The 15,158-nt window shown below is 36.6% G+C and overlaps 1 protein-coding gene across 2 annotated transcripts; it reads left to right on the forward strand.

Annotated features, from left to right (window-relative positions):
• Nucleotides 1–1,955: 1,955 nt before the first annotated feature.
• LOC143920978 (uncharacterized) lies at nucleotides 1,956–11,726 on the forward strand. 2 transcript variants are annotated; one of them, XM_077444049.1, is made up of 11 exons: nucleotides 1,956–2,615; nucleotides 3,872–4,010; nucleotides 4,093–4,904; nucleotides 5,084–5,311; nucleotides 5,394–5,554; nucleotides 5,657–5,790; nucleotides 5,860–6,082; nucleotides 6,850–7,090; nucleotides 7,159–7,269; nucleotides 7,347–7,478; nucleotides 7,608–11,726. In XM_077444049.1, the coding sequence occupies exons 2-11, from the start codon at nucleotides 3,979–3,981 to the stop codon at nucleotides 7,862–7,864; spliced, it is 2,331 nt and encodes a 776-aa protein (XP_077300175.1). In that variant the 5' UTR covers nucleotides 1,956–2,615; nucleotides 3,872–3,978; the 3' UTR covers nucleotides 7,865–11,726. The 2 variants fall into 2 exon arrangements, with proteins under 2 accessions (XP_077300175.1, XP_077300176.1); XM_077444050.1 differs by having other exon boundaries at nucleotides 2,558–2,972.
• The last annotated feature ends 3,432 nt before the right edge of the window (nucleotides 11,727–15,158 follow it).

Raw genomic sequence — 15,158 nt, forward strand, 5'->3', positions numbered from 1 at the left:
CTCGATGTATTTTGTTGTTGCGGAATATTCTCGAAGGTTTCGATGACGATGACGACGTCGAGATTCCTACATGGCTCTCCGGTGAGTGTTAACGATGTGTGTGATTTTGTGGGAATCTTGATGTGTTGGAGTCTATTGACTCGATGGCGTCGTTGTTTGTCCGGTTGTGCTGGAGAAAGTTGTCTCGACAGCGGGTCTTGTGTTGCATGCCGGTCCAAGTCTTGTTCTCTACCAGGTTGCTTATTTTGGGCGAGCTGCGTTGGTAGTGAAGGTTTGCGATGGCTTGGATGGTGCTGTTGTGCAGGCTGCTGTGTTCTGCGTGGAGTCATTCGCGTGACTGTTTTGCTGGTTGTGCTGGAGTTAGTTGTCTCGGCAGCGGGTGTGTTGTGTTGGAGCTAGTTGGCTTAGTGGCGATTTGTTTCACCGGTTGTGCTGGAGTGGGTTGACTCAACAGCGGGTTGTGTTGGTAGCTGGTCCATATGTACTTTCACACCATGTTACTGTTTCGGTCGTTACAATGGTAGTGAAGGTTTGTGTCGGTCTGGACGGTGCTGTTGTGCAGGCTGCGGCGTCCTGCGTGGGCTCATCGAGGTGATGACTCATCGGAGGTGTGATGAGCGGTGCTGGCGGATCAACAGTAGTGGATCCATTTGGTTGTTGTCTCCGGGTTGCGTCTTGTTGATTTTCGTTCTGGGCTGCTGGGATGTCGTCTCCGTTTACAGACATGATGTTAGCAGTTGTGTAGTTTGCTATGTGGGCTGCTTTGTATGCTGCGATGTGGGCTGCTATGTAGGCTGCGATGTGGGCTGCTATGTAGGCTGCGATGTGGGCTGCTATGTAGGCTGCGATGTGGGCTGCTATGTAGGCTGCGATGTGGGCTGCTATGTAGGCTGCGATGTGGGCTGCTATGTAGGCTGCGATGTGGGCTGCTTTGTAGGCTGCGATGTGGGCTGCTATGTAGGCTGCAATGTGGGCTGCTATGTGGGCTGCGATGTAGGCTGCTATGTAGGCTGCTCTGTGGGCTGCTGTCGTGGCGGCTGTTGGTTGTTGTGGAGGCTGCACTGTGGGCTGCCGTGTTGACTGCGCTGTTGACTGCTATGAAGGCTGCGTAGTTCAAAGATGGGGTCACCAATGTAGGCGGGTTACATGTGTGTTGACCGTATCCCGGCCTAACGAAACACTGTTGTGCTAGTTTTATAAAGTTTTATTGTTTGCCTATGGTTGTACAAAGGTATGGTATTTGTGGGCAAAAGTATGTCGTTCAGCGGTCTCTGGATATGGTAGAGTGTCGCTGGCTCAGCATTCAGCTATGTACGGAAGGTCTCTGGATACGGCAGTGTGTTGCTGGCTCGTCCGGCTGGTTGATCTTCCAAGTCCGCGTAGTGTAGTGGTGGCTGGTCAGGAGCTGTGTGTCGACGCTTGCTGTTGTGGGTCGACTCGTCTGGTGCTGTGTGTCGACGCTTGCTGTTGTGGGTCGACTGGTCTGGTGCTGTGTGTCGACGCTTGCTGTTGTGGGTCGACTGGTCTGGTGCTGTGTGTCGACGCTTGCTGTTGTGGGTCGACTGGTCTGGTGCTGTGTGTCGACGCTTGCTGTTGTGGGTCGACTGGCGTTGTTTGGGTTGTACCTCCTTTTATAGTGTTTCTGGAATGCTTGGTGGAAGTGGTTATTGACGCGTACGAGAGGAATTTTGTTTTCGTCGAGGCGTCGAATTTTCTGGAATGCTTGATGGAAGTGGTTATTGACGCGTACGAGAGGAATTTTGTTTTCGTCGAGGCGTCGAATTTTCTGGAATGCTTGATGGAAGTGGTTATTGACGCGTACGAGAGGAATTTTGTTTTTGTCGAGGCGTCGAATTTTCTGGAATGCTTGATGCTGTTCCGCTCGATGTATTTTGTTGTTGCGGAATATTCTCGAAGGTTTCGATGACGATGACGACGTCGAGATTCCTACATAACTACCTACTCGTAAAACTTATATATTTACCTGCTAAATCTGCAGTCCAATGTTCATTACTTTGTCTGCTGTATTTATGTACAACGCGATCACAAGCGTAAGTCGAAGCCTCGTAAAGGAAAAGAAATCCGAATTTCAATTACTCCTTTATATTTACATATTTCTTAATTATGTGCTAATATGAAGTGTAATTATCCATTTGTTTACACCGACACATTTTCCAACGAAGCTGCACATTATTATTGACTTTCGAAATGAAGAAAAAACGAACCAGTCAATATAATAGAAACAACGCAATATCACAATGTATTCGAATAATTTCTCAACTCTATGAAGAAACTGTCATCGGCTGCAATATTTTGAATAATCACAAATCGCAAACAGAGCGTTTGATTCAAATCGACGCTGGCCGTCGTACGAGCGCTTAGGGCGAGAAATTTTTAGTTGTCGAAAATTTGGAAACGGGAATCGGCTGTTTGTTTTTTTTTTTACTTCCAAGTATGTAAGTGTCAACTGCGGACGAGAAGTTGGCGGCGAGAGGAGTCGGCTGTCAAACGTACGGAGGTGGGGGCGTAGGCGGAGGCGGAGGCGGAGGCGCAGGCCGAGACGAATTGCAGGCAGGCGGGGGCACCCCACCGATTGACTTCATCCTGACTCGCAGGCACGAATTGCAACACTCCCCCTACCCCAACCCCACCCTGCGCGCCCCCATCCACCATCGGAGCAACCCGAGTTCGCGTCGGATGACACTTCACATAGAAAGCCCTTCTCTTCAAACCCCCCCCCCCCTCCCCTACCTCTCTTCAGTCGTCTGTCACGGTGACGTCTGCTGTCAAGTGTCACTTCGACCGCTGTCACTGTCAGTGTCGTATTTGGGATTGGGTCCCACTCGTGCCCCCCGTTCACCCCCCGCACCCGTGCCCCCCTCTAAATTTGTTTATTTTGCATTTCGTGAAAGTTCGATCGTGACATAACCTCAATCCGTCACGATTCTCTATTGTGGTGAACATTGTCTATGGTAGTGTTTTTGTATTGCATTGAAATCAATACGATAATTTTTCTTACAAAATAATTTTTTTTATTGTGATATTTTACATTTTGTGTCATGTTTATTTGAAAATGTTATTGCTTCACATTTGATTCAGTTGTCTGAATAATTGAGTAAAGGTTTGTCTGTACGTGAGATTCCCATATTTTCAAATGGTAATATGTATGTCAGTATTGCCGTACTGTATCGATATGTAAGTATTGTAGTCACAATATGTATCCGCATTCGTTGACGGGTGTGAATATTCCTTTTGGTGTTTTATGTGTGAAGAAGTTGTATTATCGCTGAGTAAACGGTTATTGTTTGCACAACTTTGGCGATATAGTGTCTCCGTTTTTGTGTAGAAAATATGCATATTCAGTATGTATATGTGTGATAGTCGTTTTGTATATGATTTGGAATATACTTGAATCCGTGTTTATTTGGAAAAATCTAATCGTTCCGAGAAATTGTCTTGTCGGTTTATAAAAGAGTTTTGGGTCACATATTATTATCAAAGGTCGAGTAAAATCAAAAATTATTCTGATTTACGCTTGAAAGGTCGCGTTTTGGTCAAAGACCTCCTGAAAAGTTTTTATTCAATACATACTTTGTGAATTATGATGGACGTCTCATTATAATCTTTATTTGTCATGCGTTATTAAGTATGTGTAATTTTTTACTTTATCTACAAAAACATTCTCTTTTGTTTACGTATTATTTATAATTTTTTTAGCCGCCTTGGCTAACCACCGAACAAAAGATAAGGCAACTTTCTATATTTACATATTTATTTGCACACTGAATTGATTTGAATCGATACTATGTATTTCCATAATGATACTTGCATTACTTTTTTATTGTAATTTTGGTTTATTATATTTTTTCAGAATGTCTGATAGGGACCAAGCAGCACCAAAAAGAAGATCTTGCTATTCAAAAACGTGCTCGATAGCATTTGTATTGTTTTTAAATATAGAAAAATGAGCATTACATTATGTTTAATTTGAGCACCACGGGAAATGTGGGGTAAGGACAACCTTAATATTAGTATTTTTTCATATAATATATGTTTTGCATCTAGTTTGATACGTTTTGGTTTCTTTTTTAGCTACAATGGCATCTCTCAATTGTCGGAATCCCGTTGCACAACCCAATATAACAATACCATTGAAAGAACGACGCCTACGGCTACGCCCGGAACGAAGATGCGTTACACCAACACCGGCGCGCGGACTAAATATTCGAACAGTTTTAAAATGCCTCTGTATTCGGAAGTCAAAAACGCGTCGTCGGATTCGCGTTTGAAATTGTCAACGGCGAAAGAGGACGTGTACACATTCAATGATGCGGACACGCCAGTCATCACCAGCAGAACACCAAACTCGTTCCTGAAGGAATCCACCACACCCAACAAGACTGATTGTATCAAAAAATCGCTCTCTGGCAGTTTGCTGACGTCTCCCAAAAAGGTGCACATCGCCAAGCAGGTCAATGGTTTTGGTTTTCGCAAAGACGTCAACGTTCCCGAGTCGAAGAATGGATTTTACAAGTCCAATGTCAACTCTGGAGACACTTCTGCGAAGATACAAAATAGTGTTTTACCACCACAGAGGATTACGGTCAAGCCGAATAAGGATTTGTTCGAGTCGTTGCCGTTTCTGTCCGACGTAAAGACGGAGCCGGATCCGACTGCATTCAAACTGAACGCCGATGGACTGAATCATAGTACTAAAAACAGTATTACTAGTTATAATGTTAAACCGGCCAAGTTGGTTATGATTTCTCAAGATAGGAAATCTCTTGATTTTTCAAATAAAAAAGAGAGTGGACTGCGAGGAAGCAACGGATCGTTCAATCCCACGTTGCCGAGTTCTTCGTTTAAGAGTAATATTAAAATACCGACCAAAAAAATACCTTCAGGTATTATTTTTTAATGTTATTTGTATGGGTTGTTATTGTGACAGTCAAAATCTTGACAAGTCTGAACTTTAAGCTGAAATCCCAACAGATAATTTGTCAGGATTTTGACTTGTATGATGACCCAAACCAATCTTCGTATATTCTATATAGATTATATTTTTACATTTATAACATTTTAGGAAAACCTCTTCCGACATTGTCGAAAGTTCGGAGAGGTCGTGGTCCCGCTCTTCACGAAGCGTTACAAAGGATAAATTCGTCCCCGTTATCTAACTTTCACTCCAGAAGCTCATCGTCTACGGATACATGGCACGCTCCCGGCACCGATCTCTTTGATTGCGGCGCATTAGATTCGTCTTATACCCGAGTGGATTCGGACTCTAGCGATGATTATCCTAGTGATTGTGGTGAGCCAAATTTCAATACATATACTCAATATCAAGTTTTGAAAGACTTAGCGCTCATTGTGAGTATTGCATTTTATTTTAGTCGAAGAAGGTGACTCAGACATCAGCATCGAGACTGACGATAGATCAGAAAAAATTGTGGCTACTCGTACGAGTCTCCGACGGAAACTTAATCTTTTACACCAATTAGAGAAAATATCGAAATATTCAGAGTCGGCCTCTAAGCTTTACAATTCAGTTAAAGTAAGAATATTTGTCAATTATTGGTATTATTCTGGTAAAAATCTGCGGGATTATTGATGCGTTTCAGGATGATATTATAATTTTATATATTGTTCATTTTAGACGCAATTCAAACAAAAAAAAAAGAGAACCAAATCAGGAGAAGGATTCCGACTAGAGAGTCCAGCTTTAGACATGTTGCTTGCATCTCAAGGCACTACCAGTATCCTCAGCACTGCAGATAGAAGAAAAATCAAGTAGATTTTAATACCGATATAGAAAATATACCGTTCAGAGCATTTTTGCTATTGTATTTATTGTTTTAGAAGCGGAGGTCGTTTGGTGGAACCCGTCCAATGCGCTAGAATAGGTTGCGGAGCTCCAGCTTTGGCTTGCGCTCGACTCTGTGTTGCGCACATATCATTAAATCCAGAGCAGAGACTGTTCGCCGAGTGCACGGCCAAGTTCAGCGACAATACCCAGTGTCGAGTGCCAGTCGTCGACGTTAGAAACGAGCTGCCACTGTGCTCAGAACATACTTTGAAAAAGGTTTCGGTTTTTGTGTCCAGTTAATGTATAGGTTCTGTGATTTTTCCCCACTTAAGAGGGCTGTACACCCAAAACCTTAATCTTGTTACCGTTCCTTTCTTCGATATATATATTGAGTGAATGCGACAGTTGCGCTTCGACCAGATAAAACGTATTTTAAATTGACAAAATCGAGGTTTCGTATTCTCCTATTTTCTCCTCCAAAACTCGTCCAATTTTTAAAAAAATTTCTTCATCGGTATGAAAAATATATTTTCTGTGCATCTATCAGCGTATTTTTTTTTAAATCGACCGTTAAATAAGCACGCTGGACTCGTTTCGCGGGTGTAAAAAAGATGCGATTTTATAGATGTTTGGCGGCTCCTAGCTCCTATAAAAAATAATTAATGGTTTATATCCATAGCATATTAAAAAATAATTTCTCTAGTGCCATAATTGAGGAAGGGAGAAGTATAGTACGTTTGTATGGACAAGGCGCTGCTGTCCAGCCCTCTTAATGATTCAAACTAACCGTTCAGTCGGTGCAAATCTAGCATTTCTCTCAGTTAATATATACTTCAAAATAATTTCGTTATAATTTTTACGTTTTGTATGAAGCAAACAGATGCATTGTAAAGTTATTTAGTGTATCTTCTAAATTGTAAAATAGGATGTGTATATTTGCCTCATTAGACAGCTTTTAGTTGAAATAATATTTTTTTGTCCCAGTTTGCTAATCTTAATTTGATTTAAGGTAAGTTTTATAACTATTGTTTGTTTTTTTTTAGGATAATTACATTAAAAACGTACAAGAGTCTAAACCGAGACGAGCGCCTAGGAAGCGGCCCAAGTCTTCGTCGATCAGACCGTCGAAGAGGAATCACAAAAAGAAATCCACGACGAGTAGCAATGACAGTAAAAGCGAAACTGGTGGAAAATATTTACTCACCGATGACAGTGAGCTTTTCACGTCGACGAATATCGAGAATGGTATTGCGTCGGGATTCCTCAATCACGAAGATACTACGGGTTAGTCATCGAACACCGAAATTATGTCATAAATTTTTCTTTGGCTACAATTCATCGTATAATTACAGAATTGAACGTCTGTTCCAACTCGTCGATTTGCGAAAGTTCCGAAGATACCGGAATCGGAGGTCTCAGCGAAAACGAATTGATGGTGTCGTCGAATCACAATCAACACCTAGGTTTGTGTTTTGATCGTATTTGTAAAATTTAATTGTGTAAGATGGCGATTTGATTTTGGCGTTTTTTTTCTTTGTAGATCCCGATGTGGTAGCAGAAGTGTTAGCTATGCACGAATCTGAAGATTTACCATCGTTAGTTTTGCCTGTGACGTGTCCTCCGCAGGAACCTAATATTGATCTTTCGACTGTTTTCAACGATTTCTTCACAGGTATGTCTTTGAAGCTAGTTATGTATTTGAAAAGATTAGACAGTTCTATGGAATATTTTTTTGATTGAGGATTTCAAAGACATAACACTGATCCACTGCTATTGATTTTTTTTTATAAATTGATTACAGAACAAAATGGAGAGTATATACCGACACGCGAAGAGACCGAGGAGTTGGAGCGAGCCCTGGAGGCCGTCAACCAAGACGTTAAATCATTAGAAAAACTTACGAATTCTGAACACTCGTCACTGTTGCTAGACACACTTTTAGATGAGAGAACTCTCGCCGAAACCTTTGCCAGCTTTCCGGACGTATTTAGCAATATTCCACCACTAAAGGTGGTCACCGCCGAGTCTGTCATAGATCCCACATCATCATCCTCATAACATTCAGTACATACACACACATAGACTGATAATTTAAAATAATGAAAAAAAAAATGTGAATAATTTCATAGCAAGTGTGTTTTGTCATTTATATACATATATACATATAAATATAGACAGTATAAACGTGGAATAGTATTTATATATATACATAAAGGAATAATTAGTCGTTTTATTGTTAGTGTAATGTAATTAAAATGGTGATCAATGACTTATATTTTATGTATTTAAGCTTTTATTTATACATATAATACTAGTTTGTCTATGATACTTCTTTTGGGTGGTCTCCGGAATCTATAATTGCAGTTGCATTTTTTAGAAGACGATAATATAGAACGGCATATATTTTCTTATTACTAATATTTCGTATGTGTAGCAGTCTGATGTATAGTTGGACATACAGTCAAGTTGTTAATGTCTGTGGTGATTTTTAGCTTTTGATGTGTCGAATAAAAATGCTTGAAATCCTTCCGAATGACCTCAGTTCGTCTGAAATGGAATAAATAGGTCTTGCACCTTCTTGTTTTAAATTCTGCGAGGATTTCTCATGTAATTCTGGTGTATATATGGTATCTTCAGTAATATTTATTAAATGGAATGGAACTTTTCTAGTGTAACTACACAATGTCCACAATAAAACGCAGTCAAAAAGTATACTAGCAGATCTTAGCCTGTTACAAACCTAACCTCACATATATAACGCCATAGTTTAATTCAAATTTTTCTATTGTATTAAGCTTTATCTCATTGTTAACGAGTCCTAAACTAGCCTGAGATTACTATTGTATATTGTGGTCAAAAACAAGCTGATCCATAATTAAATTTAAACTCAAATTATTATCTGAAAGTAGATGAGCATTGGAAACCTAGACTTGACACAATCGAACCTATTAAATGAATCGGCATGTATGTATATATGTATGCGTCAGAACTTGCCAAAGTGTTTTTTGAAGTCTTTCTACATTAATTTGTTAATGCCGTCCAACCCAACCTAATTTTTCAAACGTTTCAAGTTGATGTTCCCAATAATGCGCTTATTTAAATATTATATTCATATATGAAATAGTTTTCTTTTTTCTTTAAAAATGTCATAAATGATGTCTGCTATACTATACTCGACTGTAATACGTACACGTAATTTAACAATAAATATTAAATATACCTCTTTTTATCTGTTACATAAACATTGCAATACTTAGACTATATAATGTACGTACGAATTGACTGTTTGGTATTGCTATAAATGTAATTTGATTACCTCAGCATAGATGTTTTCAATAAATGTTGTTTTTATAAACGGAATAAAATAAATCGTAAGTAATTATCTACATTCCTAAATTTTAATGTTTTGCTTTTATTTTAACATTCTGAGCCGTATGCTTATTTTTCGCTTTTGATATTGTAATACGGTTGAGGTGATACTATTTTTTTTTGTTTTTGTGTAAAGAGAAATCGTAGTTAACAATCTGAAAGTGTTAAATTAAAAATAAATATGAATTGAAATTAAAATAATTATACGTATAAATATACCTTGCACTTATACTTACATATATTGTATACAAATGATGAGATTTTTTATTGTAGACTTTGAGGATGATTTTGTATAACGTTTTCTACCCGAACGCCATCATTTGTTATATTTTTATCAATCTGTGATTTATGCGAATTAAGTATATGAACTTGCATTATTAAGTATATATTATAATTATATGTATAGTTAAATTTCAACGAGACCTTAATAAATTTACAAACACTTTTGTTTAATTTTTTAATTGGTTCCTAATTTTCTCTTTAGAACTTAATTTTTGCCCAGCACTGTAAATGGATAAATAATATTTTTAAAATGTGTAGAGATTAGATTTTTATAATGTGTCGTGAGGATGTTCGCTGATAGAGGTGTCTCCGCAGCCGAAGCATACCTAATGTATGTTAATATTTAAAAAAATACTAACCTCGTACCAGTGAAAAATTGTGCAAAATTTTAATGTAGACTATACGTTTTTATTAAGACGCTCGGATCAATTGTTCGGTTTTGCGACTTGAATTAGTTTGAGGTTATGTCTCTCTTAATTTCTACCGAGATCGAACGGGTGTTTCTTTCGAGATCTGAATTTACATTTGACGTTTCGACTTTGGATTGATTTGGTGAAATTAAAACACTATTTAATAGTGGAGTGTCGTAAGATTCATTTAAGATAATATGCGGTGATATAAATTATGGTAATATTTTTCATGATTATATTTTAATTGTATGAACAAATTTTTTTTTGTATATATTCGAGAATGTAATCCCATTAACGTGTTAATTTTAACATACTATTATTATTAATGTATATACGTATATATATATTTTTTTTGTATATTTATTTAAACGGGACTTATTTTTACGTAGTTGAGTTTGTTTAATCGATAACTTGTATTTGTATTAAATTTAAATTTTTCTTTTGGAAGTTACAATGCTAAATATCGGTATAAAATGATTTAATTGATTATTTTATTATTATTTGTTACTTAGACTGGTGTCACAATTGTACCACAGCATAATAAAAAAAATCAACTAGGAAAATATTATGGTCATTGGCCATGTTGAGGTTGTTGGCTGCTTGAATTTTAAGTTAAAAAAATACTAATAAATGCTTTTAATAAAAATAAACATTGCCAAGTACCTCTTGTTGCTTTGGTGGTGTTACTGTTCACTACTAATTAATAGCAATATATTGATGTATTACTTTAATTCAAAAGGCCAATGATTATCACGTGGTCAACAACTATTTTGTTAAATAATGCATTGCATTCAAATATTTTTCAATGTATTATATTTTTATTTGATTTTCAAACTTTAATATTTTTTTTATTTGTTTTGTTCTTAAATAAACAATACTTTAATGTTCCATTTTATTTAATTAAACTTACCTTTTGCATGCTGAATCATTAACACAGTTTTTATATACTTCTCGGTGTAAATCGGTCATTGGTGTGCGTTTTTTTCAGTTTGAATTATTTCCAAGTAATATAGTAATTAGTATAGCTTTTATTTCAACATACATTTATTTAGCATGTTTTATTTGTTAAGGCTCGTACGTGTATATAAGCCTAAACCATCAAAAAAAAAAAATAAGGGGGAAAAATAACACACAACATCAAAGCACTACTAATTTATAGAAAAAAATTAAAAATATGTAAATATTTTTATGTTAATACTCATTTCCAAAGAGCACCAGTTTATTTATGTTTTTATTGAAATGTAATATTGTATTTAAATAATAAGGGTCGTAAAATATACAGTTCTTTTGCATGTATGTATAATAATGTCAAAGCAACACTTCCATTTTGTACATAACTTAATGTATAACGATTGCTAAAATGTTTCTAATAGTAATATTATTGCAATACATATAAACATTGATTAGTTTTTTGTGGTATACTAACTGAATAGGATAGAGTAGAATTGTAAATAATAGTATGATGAATAATTTGGAAAAGAAAAAAAAGAAGTAAAATAGATTAAAAAAACTAGCCATTATATTGGGTGTTTTTAGTGTTAAAAAAAAAAAAACGAATTTGCGAAATATTCAATTGATAAGAATTACGATGTTCGACGTTTTTTTCCTATTTTTTTATCATTATTATTAGTAAATTTATTTTTAAATCATCTGATTAATTTTATGTAAATATATAACTAGACGTATGCATTATCTCGTTCTCCACAATAATAATATTTCTGTGAAATATCACATTACTAGATAATTGGTATTTAGAAAATTCGAAATTTTTGGTTTTGTTTTGTAATTTATGGCTAACAAAATGTGTGTTTAAATTAGATGTTCTCATGTTTTTGAGAATCACTCGAATGGAGGAAAATGAAAGCAAAAAAATAAATAAAATGGAAAAACATATTCTGTGTCTAAATAAATAATTGCAACTTCTTCGACAGATGCTTGAATTTTTATCACTGCCAATTTTTGTATTTCCTCTAAAATATGAAAATTTAGACGAGTGTTAAATAATATCATTTTTATATATATAATAATAATAATAATGTCTTATAGAAATCGAACATGTGTTGAATAATATTTACACACACAACTTAGTTTTCTCAGTGGGGGAAAATAACGGTGTTATTATTTTTATTTCTTTTTCAAAATAATAATTGTTGAATAATGTATACATGTGATCAAAGTTCATGAATAAAATCAACAGAAAAGAATAAAAAAATTTAATTATAGTCTTTATCTTTTATAACATTCCTCACAAACTTATTAATAATTTTAACAAATGATATTGAGTAGTAAGTAAATTTGATCAACCAGACTTGTTTTATTTAATCAATTGAACTAAATTAACGCAAATTTTGTAAACAATTTCAAAATTTGCAGCAACATGTCCCTTGCCAATCTCATCTGGCTTTATTATATGCTTATAATATCCCTTACATTTTTTGTCAAAAACAACTTAAATTCTATCTTTTCTGACGTACATACATATATGTATGTCATATATAAAATGCACTTATTATGCAAACTTTTTAAATCGAATTAGAAAATTATTTTATGATTAAAATTTACTGTTACCGTTATAAAGAAGTAATGTATTAAATTCGACGTTAATTTATTTGAATCAATAGTTTGATGGTGAGCATTCCACACATAGGTCTGTTACCGAAAGTTGGCGCGAACAAATGCGCTTGTGTATAGCATGTTGTCGCACTGCATTCAATAATAAAAAGACGCTCTGTCCCTGTGCCAGAACGCGCCAACTCCCAGTAACAGACCTATAATTTTCTTTGCAAAACTAATTAGGCTTAGTCTCATTTGATAAAATCAAGTATTTTTCTATTCCCACTCTAATACATTATATACATAAGCCCACTTTAAAGGTAAATGAAGTCGTCAATAGTAGAAGTGGACAATAAATACAGTCTGAGAGACTCCATATCTCATAAATACATTATATCCCCCCAAGGACCCCCCAATAAATACAGTCTGAGAGACTCCATATCTCATAAATACATTATATCTCAATGTGGTACATAAAAATTAGAAAAATCAGCAATGACGTACATAAGTGAGAGTGAAGCATTAATGACTACATCCACACTATCGGTATCTACACCCGATATTTACGAATTTTTCGATAACCAGTTCCTAAATAGAAACCACAGGTTGCAATATGGGAACTGGATATCGAAAATTCGAAAATATCGGGTGTATATATCGTTAGTGTAGACGGAGCCAATTATTTCATCGCGGCCATGACAGATGCACCAGTGTGACCAACTGCGTGTATTAGCGGCGCCATTTGCAATGATGATAGCTTAACGTTCGCAGAGGCAGTGCAGTATGCGGCTGTGGTTCAATAATTACACAACCAGCTAACCACACTGCCATCGCGCCCGTTGGCTTGTTATCTTCACGTTTCCATCGTTGGCATCCATGCTTTGTGCGCCAAATTTGACTTGACTTAAGATCGGCGTCGAGCGAATTATGCACCGCAATAATCACCTCGATGAAACATTGTAATCCATCCATCCAAAGGCAGTCTAGATAAAATATGCATAGCTGTAACATTTGAAGAAATACAACCAAAAGAGAGGATAGGTATATTCAAAATGGTGGAAGGGGAGAGGGGGAACGCTGCAATGTCTCCCTGGCTATTTGTGCACGCTCTCGGCTCAACTGCAATCAGCAACAATAAATTACAATGATGCATCACGGCTAATATCATCGTCCATCACGGTCAAACTCAATTCGTTCTCCCGTAAAATGGATGCTTCCAAAGCTAAAATTTAAAACGATCATTTACTCGAATTAAGCACAATATTATCAGTGAAATATTTAGGAAAAGTTTTCTACCTACCTGTAACGTTGACCCACTGAGCATGTCGTTGAAATGCTCACTTACCCGCTAGGTTATTCGGCATACATGCTCACCATCCGTGAAATATTCACATCTGAAACAACAATGAAAAAATATGTTATTCTAAAGATAATTATGTACATACTTTTATTTTTGATAGGCTAGAAATATCGCTGTTGAAACTTATATGGTTACACTGTAAAAATATAACAATAAACGGAGCAGCTTTAACGAATTGGATGCATTCGCGAAATGAGATAGACATCCACCGCAGCAAGAAGTCCACTCATAAACATGGGAGTTTAGAAAACATATTCAAACTCTAGCCGATTGCCAATCAATAGCATTTATAGGGGCGATCAATGATACTCGATTTTATCGACGTTTTATGAGATTAGGATCGGTTTGGATTCATACTTATCTATGCTTGGAGCAATAAATCACAATGGACCTTGTGTATATGTAGCCAACGAAAGTAAGGGCGAAATCACACAGGGAAGAACGGCACGTCGTGTGCTTGGCTCCTCGCTGTGGGGGTTCTCCTACATTTATTTAAATATGGGATACACCGTTATCGATCACTGTCAAGTGAGGATAAATACAAGGATACAATTTTACCAAAAACACTCCAGGGGGTGATTTTGGGACGTTGTGTGCTGGGCGTGCCATGAATATGTGCAAGGCATGCCATATTTTTTCGCATGTTTAAAAGTATCTAAAAAAAGCCATGTGCCGCATTCTTTCCTGTGTGATTTCGCCCTTAATCTGTATAAATTTAGAGCCGAGTATGTGAGTAGAAGGATACAGCACCGTGGATACTGAGATGGTTGTAAGTCATACAATAACGTGTCATTAATCAGTTGGTAGCTTGAGTTATTTTTATCACAGAGATTGGGCTTGAATTAAGATTCCAGTTAAATTAAACAGTAGTTAGTTTTGTAGCGACTCTACGGCATGGTCGAGTTTCGATCACCATTCTGCGAGTTGGGACCAATTCGGCCATGTTGAGTTGCCGCTGCTTTACTTCCTTCCCGCCCATCACATTAAATAGTCGTTTTTTCAACGTTTGCTGCGTCTCATGTAAATCGAACATTGTAAAATTTAAGTGAAATAATCGAAGGATCAACGAGAACGAGGCTGTCATTTAACAGCAATTCCAGCTGGACTCAAACAACAGATGCCGTCTGATGAGAATTTTTTACAAGCAGACGATGTTTGACATCACGATATTTAACCTAAATTGAACGTTGTGGGTGTATGTACATACATATGTATGTAGTAGTGTGAAGTGCTGGATGACAACCGCAACAACTGATTTTCGAGTCCGATTTAATATAAACACGTAGGATTTAGTTTTCAAAACCAGAAGAGTGCATGTATAAATGATTAAGTTGGCATGCGTGGGTCGAGTTTATGTTTAAATTGGTATGCTGCGTAG

Source organism: Arctopsyche grandis, chromosome 13 (genome assembly GCF_051622035.1).
Source record: "Arctopsyche grandis isolate Sample6627 chromosome 13, ASM5162203v2, whole genome shotgun sequence".
NCBI lineage: Eukaryota > Metazoa > Arthropoda > Insecta > Trichoptera > Hydropsychidae > Arctopsyche > Arctopsyche grandis.

Bases quoted from the DNA above. Each gene is read 5' to 3' on its own strand.
- LOC143920978 (XM_077444049.1), top strand. From the start codon at position 3,979: ATGTTTAATTTGAGCACCACGGGAAATGTGGG. The intron at 5,555-5,656 runs GTAAGAATATTT...TGTTCATTTTAG, and splicing joins AGCTTTACAATTCAGTTAAA to ACGCAATTCAAACAAAAAAA. The intron at 7,270-7,346 runs GTTTGTGTTTTG...TTTTCTTTGTAG, and splicing joins GAATCACAATCAACACCTAG to ATCCCGATGTGGTAGCAGAA.